The 25,591-nt window shown below is 37.1% G+C and overlaps 1 protein-coding gene across 3 annotated transcripts in view; it reads left to right on the top strand.

Moving 5' to 3' along the window:
• TTC7B (tetratricopeptide repeat domain 7B) overlaps positions 1 to 25,591 on the top strand; it is a 148,820-nt gene that overhangs the window by 43,675 nt on the left and 79,554 nt on the right. For all 3 annotated transcript variants that reach the window (XM_075503433.1, XM_075503432.1, XM_075503431.1), the window contains exons 6-9: positions 10,356 to 10,434; positions 12,748 to 12,920; positions 17,566 to 17,629; positions 22,802 to 22,939. In XM_075503433.1, coding sequence (XP_075359548.1) covers positions 10,356 to 10,434; positions 12,748 to 12,920; positions 17,566 to 17,629; positions 22,802 to 22,939 — 454 coding nt within the window. The remainder of the gene's footprint in view (positions 1 to 10,355; positions 10,435 to 12,747; positions 12,921 to 17,565; positions 17,630 to 22,801; positions 22,940 to 25,591) is intronic.

The following is a 25,591-nucleotide window of genomic DNA, read 5'->3' as shown; positions in this document are numbered from 1 at the left end:
TAAGGCAGAATATATTCAAGACAGAGACAAAATCACTGTTTTGTGATTGCTAACAAAAATGTGTTTTCAAAGGATACTTTAATATCTGTCGTATCAGATGCTTTCCTCATCCTTATTTAAGATACTGTTCTTACTCTGTTAGTTTTCATTGAAAAAACAGAATCTATTTGAATGTGAGGGGAAATTATTATTCCCTCAGATATTCAGAAAAAATTGTCCGTCAACAATGCTTTCTCTTTCAATCCATGTGTTGTGTGTTTATTGCTCAGAATTGTGCCTTAACTTCAAGAGTTTAAAATAAGATTCCACTGTGAAGTCATAGATGGAAAATCTGGCAGTTTTACATGGGGGACTAAGGTGGATATAAACATGAAGAATCACTTTTATTCAAAATCACCTCAAATAGCCTTTGTAATAATCACTTATACAAAGCATGCTGAAAGAGTAATGTTAGTATCTGAGTTGATCTTGAATTTTGATAATTTTAATAATTTGCAGTTGGAATGCTGACTCTAGCTCACTTTTTCTGAGAAGATACTTAACGTTTTTTAGCCCATGTGCAAGTCTTGCTGACTGTGGCTGTTGCTCGCGTTTGCAAGCATCAAATTCAAGGTGTTGGTTTTATGTTGTGTTGTGAAGGGCAGCAAACAAAATGATATTGGAGCCTTACATCGGGGAGGGAATATTTAGTGCATTTCCCCTGCTCCCCTCAAAATGCTTGCTTTACGGCTGTATTTAATGCTCTTGTTTTTATTTCCTTCTCTGGTTTTGATATTGTTCTGAAGAACGCTGCTTTTTGTCCCTTCCCTTGCAACTTGTGAGATATGGATTCATAGGATCATGCAGGTTGAAAGGGACTCTGGGGGGCCATCTGGGCCAAACCCCTGCTCAAAACACGGCCAGGGTAGAACGTCTTGCTCAAGTGTAGAACATCTTGCTCAGGGCCTTGGCCGGTTGTTCTGCGTGTCGACAAAGATGGAGGTTCAAATTCTAATGAAGTTTGGGCTTAGGTGTTTTGTGAACAATATTCATGATATATATCACCTGAATGTGAGCTGCAGTAACCTACAACTAATGAAGTCTTTCAAGTTTGTTTCTGTTAATACTGATTTTTCTCTAAAGGCCAGTTAGTTGCTGTACCTGGATAATAGTTATTTTCACCAAGAGAAAGATTTTGTTCTATGAATATAGCATTTGACCATTTCTGTTAAAGCTTTAGTAATAGTTTAACATGGAGCTTTTCAGTATTTTGAATTAGTGGTTACTAATTACATCGGTTCTTTTTTCATATTGAAATAGTGTTTTTTTGAACTGATTAAAAATTATGGAAGCTGCCAGTTTTAACCGCAAAAATGTTAATTGACCCTGTTAACTTCAAAAGGAGGAAATTAGCAGGTAGGACTAATTGGTGCTAGATTACTTTATGATAGCAGCAGAAAGTGATTTGCTAAGCATTAAGGTAAGTTTGCCAAGGACAGGGTGCATGTATTTTGGTCACAGTGGTGATAAAGGGAGCTGGCTCTTGGAAGAACTAGGAGACTAATTATGTATAGAGCTTTAAAAAAAAAAAAAGACTAGTACTAAAGGGTGATCCATCTTTATTTTAAATAGTAATAACTATTCATAAGCTATTTTTGCAAAAAGTTACTGAATTACATTATTTGACTCTTCAACATTATCCTCTTAAGCTGTAGGCAGTGCTGTAGCAATCAAATTGTACCAGTGTGTTTATATTCAAAAATCAGTGAAGAGAAGACTGGTACAGTGCTAAGAAAAGCTGAATACTGTGCAGGTGTTTGAGGCTGTGTGTGTCTGTTTTCATTCGTTATTGAGATTAAAAGCATTGGAAAACTCATCAATTCTTTCAAAGCGTCCATTACTCAAATTATTTCCTTGTCATTGGCCAAACAATTTACAAAGTTGTTTCTGATTTTTTAAGATAAAAAGCAGTATTAGGCTGACCATGGTGAATATTCACTGCTGTGAATACCTTGGAGACATAATACCTGTTACAGAAATGCTAGCCACCAGTCGAAGCTTGAAAGGCAAGCAAGCTTTACTTTTGTGTATTCAGGTGTATACTGGAAAATTCCCCTTCCCACCTCCTGATTTCCACATCCTTTCCTTTTAAAATATGTAACTGCCAGGATAATGTGTTATACAGCTGGTTTACTGAGGAGTGCTTGTAAATTTGTTGTTGTTGACATGGAGGCATTTTGGTGATAGTTTGGAAATAGTTTTTGTTTGGGTTTGGTACACCTCTTAGATCTGACCTTTTCTGCCTCCCAAATTCGCCTTCCAGTGCTGGCCCACTGTCCCAAATGGCCTTTTTCTGAACTCCCATTTGATACACTGTATTTTAAGCATGAGAAGGTGAAAGCAGCACTTCCTTCTCTGGGTGTAATGTAGTGCCCTCGTGCATTTTATTTCTCTCCTATGCCTAAGCATAGTGCGTATGTATAAATAATTTTGACAAAATTTCAGTGCCTTTTTGTTTACCAAATTCCCACGTTACTGCAGCGTGGGTATTTTAAAAAAGAGTTGCTTTGGAAACAGGTAGCTCCTCAGAGATTAGATTCAAACAGATGCATGTCTGGTAAGCAGTCTGGTAAGCAACTCAGCAGTGAAGTAATCTCATTTACTTCACTGTGATATTTTTACAAGCCTATTGGCAGGATGTTTTATAGAGATGGTCTTATGTTCTCCTTCCTGAACGAAGTGTTGCTCTAAGTCTTATGCTTAGGAATGCTGCATGAATTCTTACCCACAATGAATGAACAGAGGAGTATAAAGAAAGGTGATTACCAATAAATATTCTGCTTGTACATTTTGAAGTATTTGCACAGGGCTTTTCTTTCCAGAAAGTGTTGTCCCTGTTTGTAGATACAACTCATATTTTGTGCGTTGTATATAGTATGACTTGGGGGAGTTTGGGCTCTCTTTCCCTGCCTTTCCTCAAGTGAATGTATTCAATTATATTGAACACTGGTTCATGATCAATTTGAAGAGTATAAAAATAAAAGACAGCTTAGTAAGCATTTTCAGAATTGTCACCATGTGCAAAAGAGGAAAGGAAATCTGGTCTGCCATTCTACTTTGTTTTAGTATAACAGCCTGATAGCAAATACAAGAGTTGGCAATAAAAGGACAAAACTCTTACTGACTATACTGATGACTAAATGGCACATAAACACCTTAAAGTAGTGGGAAACTGTGTGTTTTCTTCCAATTTTAACATCTCTAGCTTACCAGAAGCAGTAGCTTCAAAATTAAACATCTCCAGGGGTTACCCAGAGAGTTTGAAAATCAACAGTGATTTGATAACTTCCTGTTTTGTTTTGGTTTTTTTTCTTTTCTTTTTTTCTTCTCCCTCCCCTGGTTCATTTTCATTATCATTTTTCACACTTGTATTGCTGTTTTCACACTACTGTCCAATATATTATTCTTTGGCTTTCATGTTGGACAGGCATACAGCGTCAGTGAATCCCCCCTTCACAACTCAGCTTAATTCTTCATAGGTGTTGCCCCTCATTTGCTTTCATTGCAAGGGTGGCTCTATTCCTCTCACCCTTTCTCTTCTTTGGTGTCACCACTGGGAGGGCTGAACCACACCCAGTGCTCAGGGTTTGGCCTTCTTTGTCGTTGCTCATCACTGTCTCTGATTAAATATTTAATCTGTTGCTTCAGATGAGCTCTTTGGGTTCTATCAAATGTTACATTTTCGTTCATGCATCCCAGCTGTTTTGTTGGTGCTTAAAATCTTGCATCTTATCGCAGTATACTTCCTTTATGGTGTCTGCTGCTGATTTCTGACCTTTGAATCTTTAAGGCAGGTTGTAAAACCATGCTCATGTTGGTCACCCTGCTGAAGTTCTCCATGCTTTTATCATGCTTGATATTAAACTGAGTGGCTTCCTAGGTCTTCAGTTTGGTATTCTAAACAAAATCACTGTTGGTGCTGCACGTTCTTCCTTCTAGTTCTGTAGGAGTTTTTATATTTTCTTTTAAATACAGATAAAATAACTCTATAAAGTTTATGACCATACAAATTGATTGATGTGTAATACAATATTAAATACTTACCAGAGTAAATTCTATTTACTCTATTCCCTCTGTTAACTTATTTCCTTAGTAAAATTTTCTGTCATGTTTAGCACTTTCTTCTTGTGAATTCAAGAATGGGCTTTTTTTGTTTATGATTTTCTTTAGCACCTTCTTAATCTACCCCCATTTCTTCCTCAGACTAGATCTCTGCTTGAAAGCAGAAACTTGCAAAATATTAGGAGGCAAAAGGCAAGACTTCTAATGCACTCTGTCTCCAGTAACTGGAGAAGTCCTTTTGTGAATCCAGTCTCTGTGCCTTAATAGTTGAGTCTGGTACTTAGTGTATACGCATGCACCTTTATTCATGTATATAGTGTGTTGTATATATACACTTATATGAAAGAACAGATAAGTGCATATGAAGAGGAGCTGAGGTGGTGGTGTCAAGAGAGGTCGTAAACAAAATGTGTAGCACCCTGACACTGTGAAGTGGAGTTACCTGCTCTCACCTTCCCCATACCTACACTCCCGTCATGCATTTTTCTTGTTTGCTTTTTGCTAGTGCAGGTACTTGTTTGGCTCTTCTGTGGAGTCATTTCATTCTTCGAAACAGCAGAAAACAAACAGCAAAGAAATTACAGCTTTCTGTCATTTTAGTGAGATTAATTGATTCACTGGAAGGTGTGATAATGGCTGGTGTGACTGTGAGAAAAGAGACAGGACCATGCAAGGGAGAGTAGGAAGATGTGAAGAAGGAAGAATGGTGGAAAAAGAGAACAAACACCATGAGAGGAGAATGGGAGAATGAGAGCTTCCTCTTTTGGTAGTGAACTGTTAGGTAGACTTAGCTACCAGTGGAACTGCAGTCTAGACAGTAAGTGTTTTCATTTTGGATGCATAAATGCAAGAATTGGTGCTTGATTGGGCTGTTTCAAATACTTAGGCTTGTGTAACTGTAATGGCACACTGAAGATGTTTCATTTATAAGCCCAAACATCAATCAAGAACCTTCAAGTATCAAGCAAACATGATCTTCTGTAGTGAATTTGAGATACCTGGGATTTTTCTTTCTGCAGGAGTCAACAACGGGTAAAACGAGAAGTGTATCATGATGCTTTTTTTTTTTTTTTTTTTGAGTGTGCTTAAAAAAAGAGTGGTTTAGATTCTGGCAGGAAATGAAGGATTTTCTACATGTAATTCAGAAAGTAATACCTTGTAATAATCAATATTTTGTGGAAATTATACAGTATTGTGAGAATATTCAAAGTATAAGTATGAAAGGAATAGAGGGAAACCTGAGAGGGAAAACAGAACTGTCTGAAGTGGAAACTGTGTTGCCTTTTGGGGGTAGATATCTGAACCTTACCAGGATGTTTGCTTGAGGTGACTTGGATTGCATTAGATCCATCATTTTTCAGATTGTGGATAAAATGATGTACATCCCCCTTCCCCCTTAAACCTGAGAGAAAACAGACACAGACATTAGTCACAACCATCTGAAGCATCATCAGTTGTGCAGAAGACTTAGCATAATAATTTCTGATCTTAATACTGTGTAAATTGCTCTTAATTGGCTGAAAGTTATTAGCTAGAGTGTATGGATTTAAATCATTGTTATGTTTTTTTTTCTAAACATGTCAGTCATAACAAAGTTACTGAAATGCCGCTGTTCTGATTGGCATGTGTATCAAGAGTTTTGCCTGGCCTTACTCCTTCCCTTTAAAACAAATACCTTTCCTTTCTTTACTATTTGAATTATTGGGAGAAAAACCCAAACTTTGAAACTTACAATGTACCATTGAGTTTACAAACATTGCATTTCTTTTTCTGTATATAAATATAGAGAGAAAGAGAGAGAGAAGGAGAGAGAACGCGCATTTGGGAAGTGGGCTCAATTCCAAAAGCAATTTCTGTTTCATCACTTTGATCAAGCAATCTAGATCTCATTGTTCATGGTTTTTCTTCTTTTAAAACATGAATATTTTTTAAATGAGATATAGTAAGCCTCAGCAATGAGGTAATAGTTAGGCTAGTATGAGTAACTTAGCCTGTTCACTGGCATGGCTCTGGATATACTTTTCTCTCTTAAATGGGAGAAGTACTGACAATTTAGCCACCAAATTGAAGAGCAGGTGAGGTTTGGTCTAAGCTCGCTAAGCAAAAATTTATTCTAATTCCATGTTTAATCTATAAAAGGCAATGTTAGACTAAATATTTGGGGTTTTTTATTGATAAGCATAAGAGAAATGACTGACAAAGCTGTTCTCACACTAATGGAGAAGTTATTATCAAAATATGCTCTAAATACAAAGTAATTAATCTTATCAACCTTTCTGAGGTTGAATTTAAAACATTTCTGTTGTAGCCTGCTTTGAGTATATTGTGATTAGATCTCACTCCCTTTTTTATAAGGAATATTGTTTGGTTTTTTCATCCTAACATCTTTCAAATATAGATTGCTTCTCATTGAGCAGTTTCTTTCATTCTTTTCTACTTTTTTGTGTGTGTGTTTAAAAACACAAAGATAAGAAGTATTTGTCTGGGGTGTGAGGTTTATCTGGAGCACTAATGCCAAAGCACTGTTGTCTGGTGCCAAACACGCGTTTTAAAACCAAAAGACTTCTTGGTGGTGATGGTGACAAATATGTTTGTGCCAAAAGTTTGCTACTGCTGGCCTACATGCTTATATTCAGGTCTTCTGATGCTGCATTGAAAGTCTGTCCTTACTTCCCCTTTGCAGTTACTGATCTCTTTCTCTGTTTAGGAGTGAGCACCTTTGCATAGATGCAGTTAAAATATTTTCATTATTCTAAACAGAAATGCTGCCTGAAGTTTTCAAAGCAGCATAAAAGTTGATCTTGCATCAGAATAACTAATTAGGTTCTAACATTAATTGTTGGGGTTTAGGGTGCAAATATGTAGACAGAAGGATGCAAATTAGCCCTAAGGGCATCAACCTGTATAGACTCAATAGTAGATTGTACCTTTAAATCCCAGTTCTTAGTCTTTAACTGGTATAGTGCTACTTAAAGAGTCAGTCGGTTGTTTTTTTTTTTTTTTCTTGAAGATTTAGAGCAGCAAACATTTTAATTAATCTTTAAAAACTAGGAGGATGCAATTCAAAGGGCTTGACTCGAGCATGTTCTGATGGGAGGCAGTCATATTAACACACACATACGCAACTAGCAGTGTCTATCTGTGGGCTGTCTTTGTCTTGTCTGAAATTACTGAAAATGTGTCAGCTCTGAGTGCATGTTAATGTACCTTAAAATTCCTTGTCTCGAGAATGGAAGGCATCTCAAAGTTGTTTACAGACACTGTGGGACGTTGTTTTCTAAGTTAACCTACCCTTTTGCTCTGGCATTCGATCAGCATGGGTGGAACTGCTAACATGAAGGCACGTCGTAGTGAAAAGCAGGTAAAAGCTGTGCGCTTCCTAGGCTAGGCAGGAAAAGTATGTGCCAGAATACCTGCAACCCTCTTCTCCCCAGTGTACAAACTATTAACAAATACAGGAAATGTACTTTGCTGAAAGCAGTGCAGTGTGGAGATCTACCATATTGTTCATGGTATGTTTTGCTTCATTACTTGTCTCTCAAAGCATTTAACTCAATTTTTGGGTGATTTAGACTGTAGTTTTGAAATGTTTTTTGGTTTTTGGTTTTGTTTTGTTTTGTTTTGTTTTTTTTTAGTATACTTCATGTAGAAGATGCTTGACAAGTCTGTATTGTGTTTGTGTTCACTTGTGCAGTGGATCAGTGTTAAATGCTTTATGAAGCAAAAAATAATTCTGTATTTTAAGTTTTTTTTTTCCTTGTACAATCTTACTGCTTTTTCTGTGATACAGTAGAACTTCAGTCACAACTTTCAGTCCCTTGCAGATGCTTATAAAAATGTAATAGGTAACTAATAGCAACCTGTCATGAAGTTCTTAAGGACTTTTAAAAGTTGCCTACTTTTTCACAGAGTATTTTTTTTGTTCTTGTAACATCATAAACTTCATATGGAAAAAAATGCTAATTCCTAAAATTTCATAAAGATTTAAATTTATTGTGATTTGAAGTTCTGTGACATAATGTGTGTTTAATCTGTACAGGGAAATTAGTGTTTCAAGCTGACCAGTTCTTGCTCTTGCTCTTTTCTGACAATTTTGCAGGGAACATTTCGTTTTTTTGGCAAGTCTGTCTGCTTGGTTTTTTTAAATCTTGTTATGAGGACACATCTGTGACTTTGCAATACAGTCCTTGAGAGAAAGCTCCATTCATGGGAAATATGCACTTAGAGCAGAGGACTTAAAGCTGGGGTTCCAGTGGTCTGGTTTTGGCCCTCTCAAATATTTGGCATGTAGTATTACTGAATGGTATGTATTATGGCTTTCCAAAGGTGCTGAAGGTATCCAGCTTCCATTGAGTTCAGAGTTTTTCTTAAAATTTGGCCTACTGACTTTCTGTACTTACTTCATTAGCATATGAAGTTGGTGTAATATTCATTAGCTATTAAGAGACCTGCCTGTGTGAAATATATAAATAAATATAATCTTTCATGCAGTTGTTTCCATGTTAGATGTATACACAAGATTAATTTTCTTTAATATGTACTAACTGGTCACTCTGTGGTCAAGCTCTGCTGTTACGTGGACTTCTTACAAACAATCATTATTTCTTGTGTGACTGGTGATTATTTCTTTTTAACCAACTGGTGGCATACTTTGACATAACTCTCAACCTGTTCATACAGGTTTTGTTATTTGGAAATGCTAGGATTTTTTAAATGAGCTTTTATATAAACGTATTTTAGAAGGTGAACTTGTGCTAGTGAAAGATGTCTGTCTGTGCTGGAGACTATAAAGTTTCTGGAATACACTGATAATCCTTTATTATATAAAACAGAACAGAGATGACCTCTGTCATGTAATCCGGAGAGTAAAATAAATGAGTAGGTCTCTAGGTAAAGTGGTAAGAGTTCTACAGTTCTATAGCAAGATCTCTTGCATCAAACACTGGTTTCAGGTATTCTGCAACTAAACTTAAAGAAAGTATCTGTGTAAAAATGCTGGCTTTTTTTGAATTTGTACAAAGTTGCAATCCAGAAGATCAGTATTTTAAATATATTTGTAAATAAAGACATCAGAGTAAGGAAGGCAATTTCGACATCAGCTTTATAGTCCAGTGTAATAGTGCTTTTACTTATGAAAAGCTTACACAGTATGTAATAGTTCTTTTCTCTTTTGAGTCCATGTTAGGTAAATGTTATGCAATTTGCACATAAAATCACATCTTAATATAATATAACTATATGACATAACAGGAATGATTTAACACAAAACATGCTTTTGATCAAATCATTGTGTTTTGCAACTAAACTTCAAATACTGAAATGACTGTCCTATGTTATGTGTTGAGGTTGCAGAATTCAGTTGTTCAGCTCAGCAAAAAGCCAACCTAGTCCTTCGCCAGTTCAAAGACAAACTGTATTAATATAAAATAAAATATTCTCAACTGCTTTTAAGTGTAATAAAAAACCAGATAGCTGACATAACTGATATAGTGATGAGAAAAAGATAAAGCTGTAAGACCATTCAAAATAATCTATTGTTTGCGAAGAAAGTTCAGATCTGCTAGAATTGTTAGTATGAATGATGCCTCCTCTCTGAGGGTCTTGAATCTCTTTGCAAAAGCTGTTTAGGCAGTAGAAGTGGAAGAAGCATAGATGAAGAAACTTGAGTTGCAGAAGCCACACCGAAAGCCAGCTGGAGCCAAGAACAGAACACTGATCCCCCAGTCCTCTTCTGGCCACACAGCGGGCCTTGCTGTGCTTGTGCTCTTTCCTCTCTGAAAAGGAGTTTAAAATTTTACATTACTTTCACTGAGGATTACAGTATTTACTTTTTTTTTAATTTCCCTATTTTAAGGTATCTAGAGGCAGCTAAAATGGATTTTTTTCCCCCAAAGTTTATACTTTGAAGCCTAATGTAATTGAAAATTAACCGTTGTAGTAGTGAGAACAACTTGTTTTGTTTTTTCTCCTTTTGGAGTGGTCACTTCTTAAACTTTTCCTTGCTTTCTCTTGAGCTATCTACTGCTCAAGAAAATGTTTCTTTTTTCAATAAACTGGCAGGGAATGTTGTTATAGTAATCAGTAGTGGGGTTCTCAGATGAATGAAAAAAAAAAATCTATCTCACAGAAAGGCGATGATGATATGCAGGAGAAAAAAAAATTATAGCATGGATTTTAACAACTTTATCAAGTAATATATTCAGGTGTTACTACATCCAAGTTGGAATACTGTCAAATTCTATGTTTCTGTACAGGAACTTGACGAGAGGAGTTGGTAGATTTAGAGAGTTACTAAGAGCTGTCGAAACAAGAACTACACAAAATCTGCGGATGGTAAGTTATATTAAACTACATTCCTATTGCAGCATCTGAATTTTAGTAGGCAGGTAAAGCATAAATACAGTGGATGAGTTAGAGACAAGTAATCAGATACACAGCATATTGATCAGGATCTGTTATCCACCACTTTATAAGGTTACATTTCCTGGCTTAAGTGAATGATTACAATAAAAAGGAATGTTTATACTCAGTCTCTCCGCTATTTCTCTTTCCTATTTGTGATTATGGTTAAAACCTGATTGGTGTCTGACTGACTATATTTTCAACCTTCATCATAATTGCCCTATTTATGACTTAGCATAGTTTCACAAGGGTGTTTCGTCTTTTTGTAATGCAGTGGGAATGAGGACAGAGTGCAGCATCTTTGTGTGTTCTATTAAGTTGGAAGTTATCAAATTATCATTTCTTTATTTTTGTGATAAAGCCTCTTAAAGGAAAACAATAAAAGCAAAATCATGAAGATATGTTATTTATATTGTCAGAAAATAAACCTTTACCAAATGAGTGATGTATCTTTTTTGCATCTTTTATACAATAAAGGGCCAAGGCTTATATCTTTTGCTCTAATGTAATGATTTTCAAAATGTCCTAGATAAGTTTCCTAATACTAGGCCTTTAAAACTCACAAAGTGGTAATAAAGAAGGTAATTGGTTTCTTAATTAATTTAATAATTGATTCCTAGTAAGGATATTAAAATTATTAAATAATAGACTTTCAGTGGAGAGGGATAATGTTGCAAACTTTAATAGAATAAAAGATGAAGAGCTTCTTATGGTATAGGAATTAAGGTGGAAGATGCAGATCATATGGTGCTGTCTGTGGCTTAAACATTACATGCCTGTTGCTGGGAAATGTTGCTGGGAAATACTGCCAATTCTGATGCAAATGTAGATCTTGCCTTCTTTCTACTGCCCTGGTACTAATCTCTGAGTTTTCATCATTGTGATATATAGTCGTGTAGCTTGTATGTATACATATTAAACATTAAAGAGGAGATTAACCTGGTAGTTATGGATTATAGGATGACTTCAAAGCTTTAAATTAATATTATTTACTTAAATAATATTTATGTAAGCATTTCTATACTTAAATATAAGGTGCCAAGAATAGTTGGTCAAAATAACCTTTTTCATGGTGATCTACAGCCTTGTTTCACTCTTGCTGAGCCTTACCAACAGTAGCAAACACCAGCACCTTCAAGTACAAGTTGTCAGAAGCCCCAGTCAGTTGGGGTTCAGACTATAACTGTCTGTGGTGGGTTGACCTTGGCTGGCTGCCAGATGCCCACCCAGCTGCTCTCTCACTCCCCTTCCTTAACATGACAAGGAGAAAATAAGATAGAAAAGCTTGTGGGTCAAGGTAAAGACAGGGAGTTTGCTTGCCAGTTACTGTCATGGGCAAAACAGACTCAACTTGCAGGAAATTAATTTATTGTCAATTAAAAGAGGGTGGGATGGTGAGAAACAAAGACAAAAACTAAAACACCTTCCTCCCCACCCCTCTTCCCCAGGTTCAACTTCAGTCGTTCATTCCTGACTCATCTACCTCCTCTCCCTACCCTCCCAGTCCCCGAGTGGTGCATGGGGGGTGGAGGATTGTGGTGAACCCGTAACAGTTCCTCTCTGCTGCTCCTTACTCCTCGCACTTTTCCCCTGCTCCAGCGTGGGGCCCCTCCCATGGGCTGTGGTTCTGTCAGGGAATATACGGACCGCAGGGAAATATCTGGTTTCTCCATGGTGTCTCCCACAGACACATCTGCTCCAGGCCTGGAGAGGCAGCGGAGGTTATTGAGCACAAAATACCTGAAAATATACCTGAATGTGCTCCACTCTTAGGACCAACAGTTGGTGGTGTTGATATTTCAGAAGTATCTGGATTTAACTGATAAAATTGAAAAATTGTTTGTTATTGCCATGTTTTTTTCTTTGTGTTTAGAGAATTGAACTGGATAGTTGTACCTTTCAAACAGCAGTATGCCTGGTTTTTTGGATGTTTTAAAATAACAGAAAATATATTCTACCTGACTTGTCTTCACTGGAAATAATCCAAGTGTTTTTGAAGAGTATGTACTCAGCATTTCTAAGGAAAATATTTATCTTTACTGAGAGGGTGCTCGAACACTGGAACAGGCTTCCTAAAGAGGTGGTCGATGCCCCAAGCCTGTCAGTGTTCAAGAGGCATTTGAACAATGCCCTTAATAAGATGCTTTATCTTGGTCAGCCCTGAATTGGTCAGGCAGTTGGACTAGAGGATTGTTGTAGGTCCCTTCCAACTGAAATAGTCTATTCTATCTTTCACTTTTACAGACGATAGCAAGACAACTGGCTGAAATTTTGTTACGAGGCATGTGTGAACAGAGTTATTGGAATCCACTGGAAGATCCTCCTCACCAGTCACCCCTAGATGATCCACTTCGAAAAGGTTCAAATACTAAGAATTACGCGCTCAGTAGAAGACCGCGGGTATACACTGGAGAAAAGTATGGCTGAGTTTATACCTCTCTTGTTTCTATAATTTCAATTGTTACCCAGTGCACTGGGTAATTTAGTTTATATTGTTGAAAATGTAGAAGGAATGGGGCAATGTGAATGGGAACGTTTCCCATGCTGTGTGTGTATACATATTCCCTGAAGAGAACAAGGGAAGCAACATGCTTCTCCAAGCAGAAGTTTGCACTGTATGCGTGAGACCTTTTGTTCTCAAGTCTCAAAAACTTTTTTTTTGTTCTATACTGGGATATATGGTAGAGTCAATATCTCATATTATGCCTGGGATACAAAAGAAAACATGAACTGAGTGGCAAATCTGAGACTGCATGTTTTAAAAGTTGTGTGCTGTTTCTAGACCTCTATTCTGCCTTATCATAGAAAGGAAAGAATTAGCAATATGGAGATTCAAATTCATCTCTGAAACATTATAAAAAACCAAAACATATCTAGCAATTTATCTAGCAATTTCAAAGGTAGTTTATTTCCCAAGGCAGCTACCTTTTAATCTTCTTAGGTTAGTTTTGGCATTTCTCTATGATGCCACCTTTTTGTTGAGTTTTATTCTTTCACTAATGCAGATAAGTGGTATGCTATGGATCATTTTTGTGTAATATATCCCATGGTTAATTCTAGAGTAGCCTTGGTGCGTATCTTTTCCTTCTTGAAAATGTGTAGGTTTTTTTCAAAACCCATCACCATTAGTGTTAAAAGTGGTAGCCATTTCCTTGAATTTGAACTTTTTCTTAAAAGTTAATAGCTTGGTTTTTTGTATCTGATCAAATGAAAAATGGTTTCTAAGGTAAAGTTGTTTTCCTTAGACACACTCTGGCGGTGCAAAAAATATATATTGCCAAAATTTTGCACTTTATTATCGTCCTTGGGTGTAGCTTATTGCCTGAAAGTAACGTGCTTGTGTCAAAGCATACTAGTGAAATCTTAACCATTTGGCACTGTCTTTTTTAATTTATTTTTTTATTTTATCGATACTAAGTTTGATCTGATGAAACTTTGTTGCATGCTTGTTTTACATAATCTGCAACCTTTGCACTGCTCTACTTGTATTCTACATGCAACTCCTTGTGGGATCTTGTATTTTGTGTATATATATATATATATATAATATAGTCAACAACTATTGCTTGCTTGTTTTGATACATGCTGGAAAGCACTGTGAGCCAGAGAACTGAGAAACAGATTGTAGCAGCGAAGATAATGAGCTAGCCAAGATTGTGATTTGCCATAGTAGGACAGTGCTAAGTAATGCAGTTGGAGAAGATTGAAATTCCATGTAAACTTAAGAAAAAAATTTTACAGAAGAGGTTGTGGAGTCTGGAGAATATCACTGGAGATATTAAAAATCCAACTGGACATGGTCCTGAGCAGCCTGCCAGTTGACCCTGCTTTGAGTGGAGGGGCTGTACTAGATGATCCCCAGACACCCCTTCCGACCTCAACTATTCTGTGATTCTGTGAAATTGGTGTGATCTGGGAATCTCTTTTGAGGAGACTGTTGTCTGTTCCATATGAAATTTTTGACCCTTTTTCTCCAAAGAATTTATTATTATTATGGCTATTTTTAATACTGTTATCCAGCTGTAGGATTAACCCCCAGGTATTGTGAGTTTTTTAATTTCAGTCTTGTCTATGTCTATGTCTAGGATGTGAAGTCATTAAAAAGCAGTCTTTTGAGGTTTAGGAAAAGATGCAGGCATAGAGTTGAACATTCAGTTTGCCAAAACAACTACTGTGTTTCTCTGCAAGTACATAATTAACAAACTGTACATGCAGGCAAACTTTTTGGTAAAAAGAAAATACCTGGTTTGTGGATACACCTTGATCACTGCACTTAAAAAATATGCATTTATTGCCCAAACATGAGGAAATCTTCTTTATGCAGTGTCACACATTTTCTCATTCAAACTACTTGGTTTCACACAGCAAATCCTAAAGAACATGTGTTTCGCTCTTACAGTATATATGTCTTATTAGTTAATATGAAAGCTTTTTTCCATAATGTGACCTTTTTATGTGCAAAAGAGTCTGCTTCTAGGGTAGACTGCTTATAGAAGTAGTCCTACCTTAAGTTCTGAAGAGATGTTTTGTTTTAGTGTTCACAGTATCTTTATATTGTAACCTAAAATACTGTCATGATGGGGGCATTTGAGTTGTTTAGCTGCATTTATTGCAGATTTCCATTAATGAATACTTTATACAGCAGCAAGCCCACATGATTATGGTGTCATTATTACTAGCAAGTAGAATGGCCTTTATCTTCAAAGATTTCTAGCAACTCTCCTTCCTTGATCCAGAATACTTATAGCAGGTTTCTCAGGCTCAGTCTTTCAAAGTTCTTCGTTCTCAGCTCATCCTTTTGTAGAAACATGCCTCCTGGCAAAAGTGGGGCTTTGTTCAGTGTAATTTGCTTGTTCTTGGGACTCGCAAGTGAGGAGTTCCACAATTTCAACAGAGCATGTAGTTAAGTCCTTTTCTTTTGTCACATCAGAGTGATTAACACCAGATCAGATAAAACACGTCTAGCCAAGTATCTCATCTTCAGCAGTGATTGAAAGCAAGTACCTAAGACAATGTACAATGAGTAGCAAGACAGACATGTAGGAAACTTCTTCCTAGGTATTCATCTGACCACCAATTCTGTCTAAGTCTGAGATGTACTGTTTGTTTCTAAATGTGCTGCCTGTTACATAAAGTAAGTGTACTGTGTTCTTTTGGGGATGATGAATGTGGTTTGGCTAATACCATGTATGACTTTCTGGATCTCAGTGTTAACTGGCTCTTCAGTTTTCTTTATCCTCACTTGAAGAAGTGTTAAACTTCTTGGTTTGCCTTTGGTTGGTAGCCATTTCATGCTTCCAGTTGCCTCTTTTGCTCTGCCCTGTTACCTTGGAATTACTTTACTCCTATGCCTGCATCTGTCAGGAGACACAGAAAATGTCTGAGTTCAGTCAACTAAATTGAGCTTTTTGTGTACACAAATCAAAGAAATTTCCCAGTAATTTCTGCATGAAGAGGATCTTCATTTTTTGAGACAAAAATCAAGTTATTTACCAAAATATATTCAAAGTTGTAGGAGAAAATGTTTGCTTTCATTTTGATAAGTGACTTTTTAGTAGTTCTCTTTGGGGCAACTTCCCTTTTTTCTCCTAGAAAGTAATTTCTCCAGCAGCTATTTCCAATCATTATTCTGCTTTCTGGGAACCATTGCCAGTTGGTCAGGTTAACTTCTGCCAGTTGGTCAGGTCTACTTCCAGGTTGCTAAATTCGGCATTGAAGGCTGTATAGGTAAATAGGGAGCGCTCTGATGCTTCCTCTTCACTCCTCATTCCCTGTCCTGGGTGGTTCTTATTCATGAGTAACTCTGTTTTGAAATTTCTTTGTTAAGTAAAAACGAAAATGTCTAAAGATTTAGAATACTCTTCACAGTCTTGTGAGCAACTCGCATTGATTAAAAAATGAAAATCTGACAACAAAACAACTGCCCTGGGGTCTTAGCTGCTGTATATTACCACAGTACATTCACAATCATGCTTTCAAACCGCCTGGAGTTCAGATGTGTTTTAGTTTCCATTACCCTTCAGGCATTTAATTACTGCTTAAATTTCCAGTGCATATAAAACCCCCCAAAAGATGTTTTAATCTCAGACAAGTTTAGTTTCCTGTCTGTAATTTATTGTAGAGTAAGCACCCTTGGGACTATAGGCATTGCTTATTAACAACAATAAGTTATTTTCTACATTTAAGCAGTTAACTGAGGAACTATTGGTCTGAAAACAGGAAATAGTACTTGTGCTAATTCAGAAACAGTTTAGAGAAAGAAATCTGGAGAGTTAAAACACAGTCACTGTTTGTGTGTGCGTGTGTGAGAGAGAGAGAGAATGAATAAATGAATTCCTACCAGTCATGTACCCAATGCGGACTACTGTTGTCTGTCCGCCAGCATAGAAAAGTATTCAGAAAGCATCCAGTGTTCAGAGAAAGCAGTAAAGTTTGCAAACTAGTCCTATGCAAACCTTCAGTATTAAGTCATAAGGAAGTGTATTTCATTAAAAACAAATATTTAAGTGCTTGGAAGTAACAGTGGTTATGGCAAGGAGGCAGAGATTGCCATGGCTCTATTTAAAAATATTCACAGTTATTGAATGCATCGGGAAAACAATTCTCAAGCATATCTGATGAAAGACTAATAGAAGTGTTTATTCACATACTACCTAAAATACAAAAGTTATCTTGTTCTTGTGAGAGAGTTTTTTTGTTGCCGACCTTTGAATCAGTGATGTAGATTTAGCTCGGAGAGATTAGGTGCCAGAGGCTAGTTAAATTATGGGTACAGTTTTTACAGTTGTCAAATTATGTGCCATTTGGGGATATTTGAATGTGTTCAACTCTGACAGCTGTGGTGGTTTTGTTCTCTTATTGTGTTTGGCCAACTTCTCTGAAATGCAAATTTAGAGCATTGCAAAGAAATGCATTTTAACCAATCATTTTTTCTATGCAAGTTACACTCTGTTCTCTTTTCTGGAAATTTTCTAGTTTTTACAGTACTCTTACTATATTTGTGTAAGCTACTCCTAAAAGTAATGTCTTCTGCTTAAATAATTAAATTCTTGTTTTGAACAGCATCTTTTGTCCTCAAGAAAATACAGAAGAAGCCTTACTGTTGCTGCTTATTAGTGAATCTATGGTAGGTAAAATGGAGTGAATGTGCGTGTGCTGTATGTGTGTGTTTTCCTTGTTTTTCTTAAATGAAAATAGAACTTTTTTTGTCATGCCTTATTTTGACTTGTGTTTTATTCCCTGTTAGGAAAGCAGGCAGTTACTTCTGAAACTCAAGCTTCCGTTCCTCTGAGCCAGCAAGATGAGGTCTCAAGTGTTATGAATAGGAGCTTTTCTCCTTTAGAGTAGCTGAACCTAGCCTCCTTCTAACCATAGGCAGGTGAACATAAAGCCAGGTCTTTCATTTGGCATCACTTACCAGTATGAACCACTGTTACACCAGCTGGTTGCCATTCAGACAGACTGAAAATGTAAGTTATTTTTGTTGTAAAAACCGAATCAAAGACTACTAGATGAGCATAATAAACATAGCCAAAAAGTATTTTCCATTGTGCATTAAACATTAGATGTCACTCAAATTTGTAAATGATTTTTAATGATACTGACATTCAGCCTTTGCTACTGGATTTTTTTTTTTTAATGTCCTCATTTCCTCAATAGGTGATTCCTTTCAATGGCCCACTTGTGCCTATCATCACCCTTTCATATTTGCCTCTAGTATGATTTTACTAGTCATCTATCAACTGCCACATACTGACATTCTCATACCAGGTCAGTTATATGTGCTGAAATGGCAGAAATGAAAAGCTGAAGCTGGAATTTTTGCTGTTTTTCTAATTGGAGGGGTGGAACCTCTAGAATCTCAGGCATCATATGGTAGTCTGTCTCACTGCACATCAATGAGACTTAGTCTTTTAAATTCTATAGGTAATTCAAACACTTTGATGCTCTGGCATAATTTCTGTTTTGATACAGTTAAATAGGATCAGAACATTTTAGTGAACGTTGTCCTATTTGAACTATTTCAAAGTGGCAAACACGTACATTGTAGTGCAAACTACTTTCCTCATTCCTAGTGGAATGCAATGTTCATGACAGAATCTGTCACCAGAAAACTAGACTGAACAAACATTTTCATATATCATGTGTTGGTTTTGCTGCAGTATATACTTACCACTGAAAGGGGCCGCCTGTGCCTCTGTAAGGTGCCTGAGCAGCTTGTGGCGATATACAGAATTCTGATGTGAACTGTGGTCATGGTGTGAAGTGGAATCAGTCCCGGTTCTGCAGGATCTGACTACTGATTACTGCATTTGCATGTGTACTTGCTTGCATATCAGCATTAAGAAGTCAAAAAACAAGTTAAAGTACTGCCCTGTTAAGTCTGCTTTTAGGTTACTTACAGCTTTTCCTTTGTGAATTAGATCTGCCTAATTATATCAAATGCTTGTCACTGTAGAGCATATACCCTTAGCAAGCTTTCAATATTTTTTTTCTTTTCAAGTAATTATTGCCGGTTATCTGAGGCAAAAGAGTTTGTTTCGGGGGAGTATAAAATCTTTCACATGATTGACTTACTTTGGCTAAGCCATTTGTTCAAATTAGTTTTGGAGGGGGGGAGGGGGAAGATTGAGCAGAAAAATATTCATCACTACAAACTTACCTTTCTGAGAGCTGAGAGCTGTTACTTCAGCATGCTAACTTTCTAGCTGTAGTAGTTATGAAGTAGTATGTAATTTATGATTTTGAAACCAGTGTTTGGCAAAGAAATAAGAACAGTTACAGAAGACTGGGTAATTATTGGTGTTTTGAGATGGTATTGTGTTACTAAAATAGCATTGTCTGTGAATTATTAAAAACACAGATAAGGTGTCAAGACCTGTCCTTCAAGAATTTATTCAAGTATATATTGGAAAACAGAATAACGATCTGACATATAAGTAGCATTTTGTGTAAGTAAAAGTAATCAAATCACTGTCTATATACAAGCCCTAAATCATACTGCTAATTTCAGGGAAGTGGTGCACTCTAACATCATAACTTCTTCTTATTTGGATTAGATCTAGTGCAACATATATCCAGAAAATAGAATCTTGCTAGTGTATTACAAATGCTACTTTTCCGTAACCTTGGGTTTCCTTAGTTTCTGAATTCAGAAAGTATGCTTTGAGTAAGATTTAAATTGTAATATTTATGAAAGAAATGCTCTGGGAAAGATAGTTCTGTGCTTTTCAAGTGTTCTAATTCTCTTATAGGTACATTTCAGAGTACAAAATGTCTCTTTTAGCCCCATGACTGCTGCTACAGTGTATTGTCATGCATAATGAGGAAAATCAGCTGCAACTCTGCCATCACTCTTACTGTAAGATGTCCTTGTATTCTAGCTGTTACACTTGCAAAGTATAGACCAACCTTTCCTTATCTAGACAGGAATGAGTAGAAAGGTGGGATGTGAAGGACTGACATCTTCACTTTACAGCACGTGTACATGTTGCTGCATGTCAGCTGAGCTGTAATAACAGAATCACAGAATGACTGAGGTTGGAAAGGACCTCCAGAGGTCATTTTGTCAACCCCCCCTGCTCAGGCAGGGATGCCTGGAGCAGGCTGCATCTGTGTCCAGATGCCTTTTGAATATCTCCAAGGAGGGAGACTCCACAACCTCCCTGGGCAACCCATGCCAGTGCTCAGTCACCCTCACAGTAAAAAAAGTGTTTCCTGATGTTCAGAGGGAACCTCCTGTGTTTCAGTTTGTGCCCACTGCCTCTGGGCCTGTCACTGGGCACCACTGAAAAGAGCCTGGCTCTCTCTCCTTTGTACCCTCCCTTCGGGTATTTGTACACATTGATAAGGTTCCCTGCCCGAGCATTCTCTTCTCCAGGCTGAAGAGTCCCAGCTCTCTCAGCCTTTCCTCATAGAAGTGATACTTCAGTCCCGTATTCATCCTAGTGGTCATCTGTTGGACTGTCTCCACTAGCTCCATATCTCTCTTGTACTGGGGAGCCTGGAACTGGACCCAGTATTCCAGGTGTGGCCTCACCAGTGCTGAACAGAGGGGAAGGATCACCTCCCTCAACCTGCTGGCAACACTCCTGCTCATGCAGCCTGGGATACCACCAGCCTTCTTTGCAGCAAGGGCACATTGCTGGCTCCTGTTCAACTTGGTGTCCACCAGGACTCCCGGGTCCTTTTCTGCCAAGCTGCTTTCCAGCTGGGTGACCCCCAGCATGTACCGGTGCCTGGAGTTGTTCCTTCCCAGGTGCAGGACTTTGCACTTCCAAGTCTTTGTTGAAGCCTTTGATGAGGTTCCTGTCAGCTCATTCCTCCAGCCTGTTGAGGTCCATCCAGGTGGCAGCACAGTCCTTTGGCATACCAGTTCCTCCTCCTAGTTCTGTATCATCAGCAAACTTGCTGAGGGTGTACTCTGCCCCATCGTCCAGAACATTAATGAAGGTTTTGAACAGGATCAGGCCCGGTATCAATCTCTGGGGTACACCAGAAGTTACTGGCCTCCAACTAGACTTCGTCCCACTGATCACCATTTCCTCGGCTCAGCCTTAGGTGTTATTCTTAGCTGATGGTAAAATGCCTGAGCATATCCTTTTTGCACTGTGGGTGAACTAAGTTATACTGCTCGCGTTTGCCTCAGGCTTAAAGTGTGCATAGGGTAAGTGTGGCCAGCTGACACGTTGCAGCTTAACTAATTGTCACTTTATTGTGTCTGAGACTGTGGCAGTTCTGAAACGCTGAGCACTTAAGTTTGTACGTACATTCTGTTTTATAATTATGCAGAAACTGGTTGTTCAAATATATAAGATATCTTTAATAGTTACAAGGCATCCTCTCCTATAATACTGCTTTGGCATTGTCAGCCATTTTTTCACAAAAAGTGCTAGTTCACAGCTTGTTCTGTACTTGCAAGGAATTGAGGCAAACAATGATTAAATGTGGAGTTAAAAAGGAAGAAGTTCTTGAAGCTGACTAAATATTTATGCAGTGTAGAAAGGAAAAGCCAAAGACTTCTTGATCAAAAGAAAGCAAAATGTCTGTTTTGGGGTGCGTGTGCGGGGGTGTGTGTTTTCAAACCAAGCTGTGGATTATTCAGTTGATAAATCCTGAAATGTCTGTGCATTTTACGCTCCATGTATCTCTTTGAAAATTTCTTTCAGTATTTAATTATTCTAATTTTAAAGATGTATTGAGTATGTTCAGAGCTTAAAATGTTACCCTGTTAAAGCAGAGGAACGATTTGTTAGTTCTTAATGTGTGTCATTCCTCCCCTCTGAAAAAGGGGGAAATAAGCTGCCCATTAAAATTTAGTGTATTTAAGTAAGGGGGGCCATGCCCTGTGTAATTAAAAAAAAAAAAAAAAAAGAGGGAGGAGGCAGAGAGAGAAAAGGATCTTCTGACTTCAGACTACCAGATATACTAGCATTTTTACCAATGGGAATATTAAACGTCAAGAAATTTAGAAATAGATAAGATACCAAGATAAGGTATTTTCAGAGGCTTGATGGTATAGTGAGAGAGGTACTGGGTCATTGAATATAGGTAGTCTTAGCGACTGGGAGACCTGAATTTTATCCTTTGCTCTTTAACAGGATTTCTTTGTGAACATGGTCAATTCACTTAATCCTGTTCTAGCTCAGCTTTCTTCCTTCTCAAAAGGAGAAGTTTAGTTAAGGAATTAGGTTTGCAATGTGCCTTTCACAAAACAGGACTGAAAGTACAAAGTCTTACTGCAAACATGGCCTGATTCCAAACCAGTGCTCAGAACCAGGGACAGTTTTTGCTTCTCACTACTAACTCCTGAAGGTGATTGTGTGGTTATCCTGGGCAGGTTACCGCTCACAAGTGAGAGGGTAGTGTCATAATGTTATGAAGAGAAAAGAAATCCATTGCCTTATTTTACAAAAGATGGAATAGAAGTTTTGAAGATCCTTCTTAATATGTTTTACCTGCATACAAAAAATAAAATTAAAAAGATGAATATACATTATATTAAAAAGACCCCCTTATTTGGTTTCTGAGAACTCTTCAATAATTTTAAATACATTACCTAATTTATGTAATTAGAATCAAGTAATTAAAAATAGATCCATATAGAAACATAAATCTTTCCACTAATGTATAAAATTGGCGGTTCTTGCTACCTATAAATTAGTAGCAGATACTGTCTCTCTGTATCAACTATATCAACTGCTGACTGTCAGTCTGAATAGAACGGTAGTTACTTGAGCAAAAATACAGGTTGGATAACAATGGATGACTTTGTTTCTTTTTTCATGGTATGTTTCAGGCTAACCGTGATGCTGTACTGAGCAGAATACCAGAACACAAAAATGATCGTATCATCAGTTTGCAAAGTGCATCTGTAGTCTACGATTTACTTACTATAGCCTTGGGAAGAAGAGGCCAATATGAAATGCTCTCAGAGGTTTGTCGATAATAGTGAATATTCAACTGTGTCTTCTTTGCTATTTCTGTTAATCATGTTAATTGTGGTAGTACTTAAGGGCTAAACAAATATAGGACACTGTCATTCTGACTACTGTATAAATACAGTAGGTAGTTTCCACCCCAAAAAGTTTACTGTCTAAATTTATACAAGTGACTTGAGGTGGTCAAGCACAGAGATTGTGTGAAAGGTGTGATAAATGTGGAGTGGCACAGCAATTCACGTGGTTTTTAGGCAGGGAGGCATGGATCTGCTTAACTTTAGGATACACATTAAATGGAGACAGCAGGAAGGAATGGCAAAAGATAAAAGCTGTTGTGGATATGTGATAGATAAAAATACCTAGAAAAAGGATTTATGATGTTTTATTTCAAAAGAAAACTTTCTTTTACACTTCATAATATTTGGAGTGCTCTAAAGTCCTCGTAGTTTGTAATATGGCTTTGAAGTTAGTAAAATGGAAATGTATTACTTTTTCAGGTCTGTAGGAAAGTGCGTTCTCTGTCTCAAATGTCTTGTGTTCAATTATGCAACTTGCATGTGTTTTGTTAGATTGTGGCAACTTACTTCTTCCGGAAATTTTCACGTATCGTTAACAGTTTTATATCTGAGAAACAACTACAGCTCTTTGGGCAGAGCAGATCTTTCTGCTGCTCAAAACAGTGCTCACCCAGCAGCAGGATATCATTGCGGACTATGATTAATTATTGGTATCCAGAAAGAATACTTCAGCATCTATGGTAGGAAGGCATATCCAGGGATTGATTTCCTGAGAAATGATGTCTCTACCATAATAGAGAACTTTTATTAAGATAAAAATGAAAAAAATGCCCCAGTTCTCCTCTGGTATATGTTGATAGTCACCCTTTAATCTGCATCTCCTGTGATATTAAGCTGTGAATTTGGGTATTCTTCTTCTTGAAAGTACTTCATAGCTGCAAGTTGGGCATACAAGTCAGTTTTAATCAGTACAATAGAAAGTCTTTCACAAAACTAAGAAGTGTGAAAGCTCAACTAAGAAGTATGAAAGCTCACACGGGACTGTCACCCTACAACATAATCTAATCAGGAATATTCCATTTACTTGCCACTACAGACACTATCACCTTCATGAAGTTCTAGGTGGTTGCACTGAAGCTGCAAGAGATGAGTCTCCATATATTTTAGTCTAGAACTTTTTAAAGGATAGACATTGACACCATTGTAAAACAAACAAACAAAAAAACCCCCAAAAAACAACCACCCAAACAAACAAACAAACAAACACACACCCCCAAAGAAACCAAAAAGCTTGAAAAGGTAACTTTCATTTCTTTTTTCTTTAAGCAGCTGACAATCTTTCCTTATTATATACTAGCCTAGCAACTAGGCAGGAGTAGAGTAGCTCTGGATTCCAATTCTGGTTCTTTTATTTTGTCTGTGGTGGTGTGGTGTGGTGGGGTTTTTTTTGAGAGTTTTTTTGTCTTTTTTTTTAAATGTTAAACAACCATTATATTACTGGCAACATCACACGTTCCTGGGATTCCTCCACTGTCTCCTGTGGAGATCTTAGTAGTATTTATGTATTATTTATGTCACAATAGACACAGCTTCTTGTTTGCAATTCTTCTTCCCTTTCTTAATAGAGAAGGTTTATTTGGCTTTACCAAGAAAGCTAGAGGTATCTGTGTTCTTAGCCATGTATCTTGAAGTCTAGGACATTACCCTGAAGGCTAGGATGAAAGCCTTTTAGTCCCTTCATGGGGAGAAGAGCATAGAGCTTGCTTCCTTCACTGCTTGTGCGATTGGTTTAGCCCATGTAGCTGACAGACAAGTACCACTGCCTGTTCCTTGTCCCACTGTGTTTTGAGCACAGTTGAATGTTCTAACTAATGGAAGATGTTTTAACTCAACTTAGATCTTGGGTTTCAGTGCCTTTTAGAAGTTGCTTGTGCTGGTGGTGATCTTGGTTACAGACCAAAGCAGAACCATGAGTATCTGGAAAGTTAAAGAGCCTCCATGTTTGACCAGCTTCTCAGCTGAGGAGTTTTCACCACTGCCTTGGGCTTTGACACCTGAAGTCTACCTAAGGCTTGTTTTAAGGTCTTTTCTTGTTCTTTTTTAATATGGGTCTAGTACCTTTGTAGTTATATTCCATCAAAATTGTATGTATATTCTTTTGAAATGTTCTCTTTGAAAAACAGAAAATTCTTCTTATATGTTTGAAAAATAGTTTTCAATACAGAATAATTAAAATGTATTTATTATATGTCCATGAAGTAACTATTCTGAACATGAAAAAAATCATCTTATGAAGACCTGATGTAATAGACAATAGTTATTTTAGCATACAAGTACTCTAAATATACAGTTGAAGCAGGAGCTTATCAGGAAATGGTTAGAACATCTCATTTGTTCCAGTTCTTGTCATCCAAAGCACAGCAGAAAACATAGACTTTAAGAGGCCCTTACAGTTTAGTGAGTGGTTCAAGGATATCTGCCCTCAAATCCTGCTGCCCATAGTCTGAAACTTTTATAATTTAGTGTACTTATACATATATTATACTTATATAAAATATTATCTATGTTGTAATACTTGATATACTAATATAAAATATTATAAAACTATATAAAATATTATATATTGTAATA

This window comes from Mycteria americana, chromosome 5 (genome assembly GCF_035582795.1).
Source record: "Mycteria americana isolate JAX WOST 10 ecotype Jacksonville Zoo and Gardens chromosome 5, USCA_MyAme_1.0, whole genome shotgun sequence".
Classification (NCBI taxonomy): domain Eukaryota; kingdom Metazoa; phylum Chordata; class Aves; order Ciconiiformes; family Ciconiidae; genus Mycteria; species Mycteria americana.
Note: the sequence above shows the minus strand (reverse complement) of the source record. Positions and strands in the feature narration are given on the sequence as shown.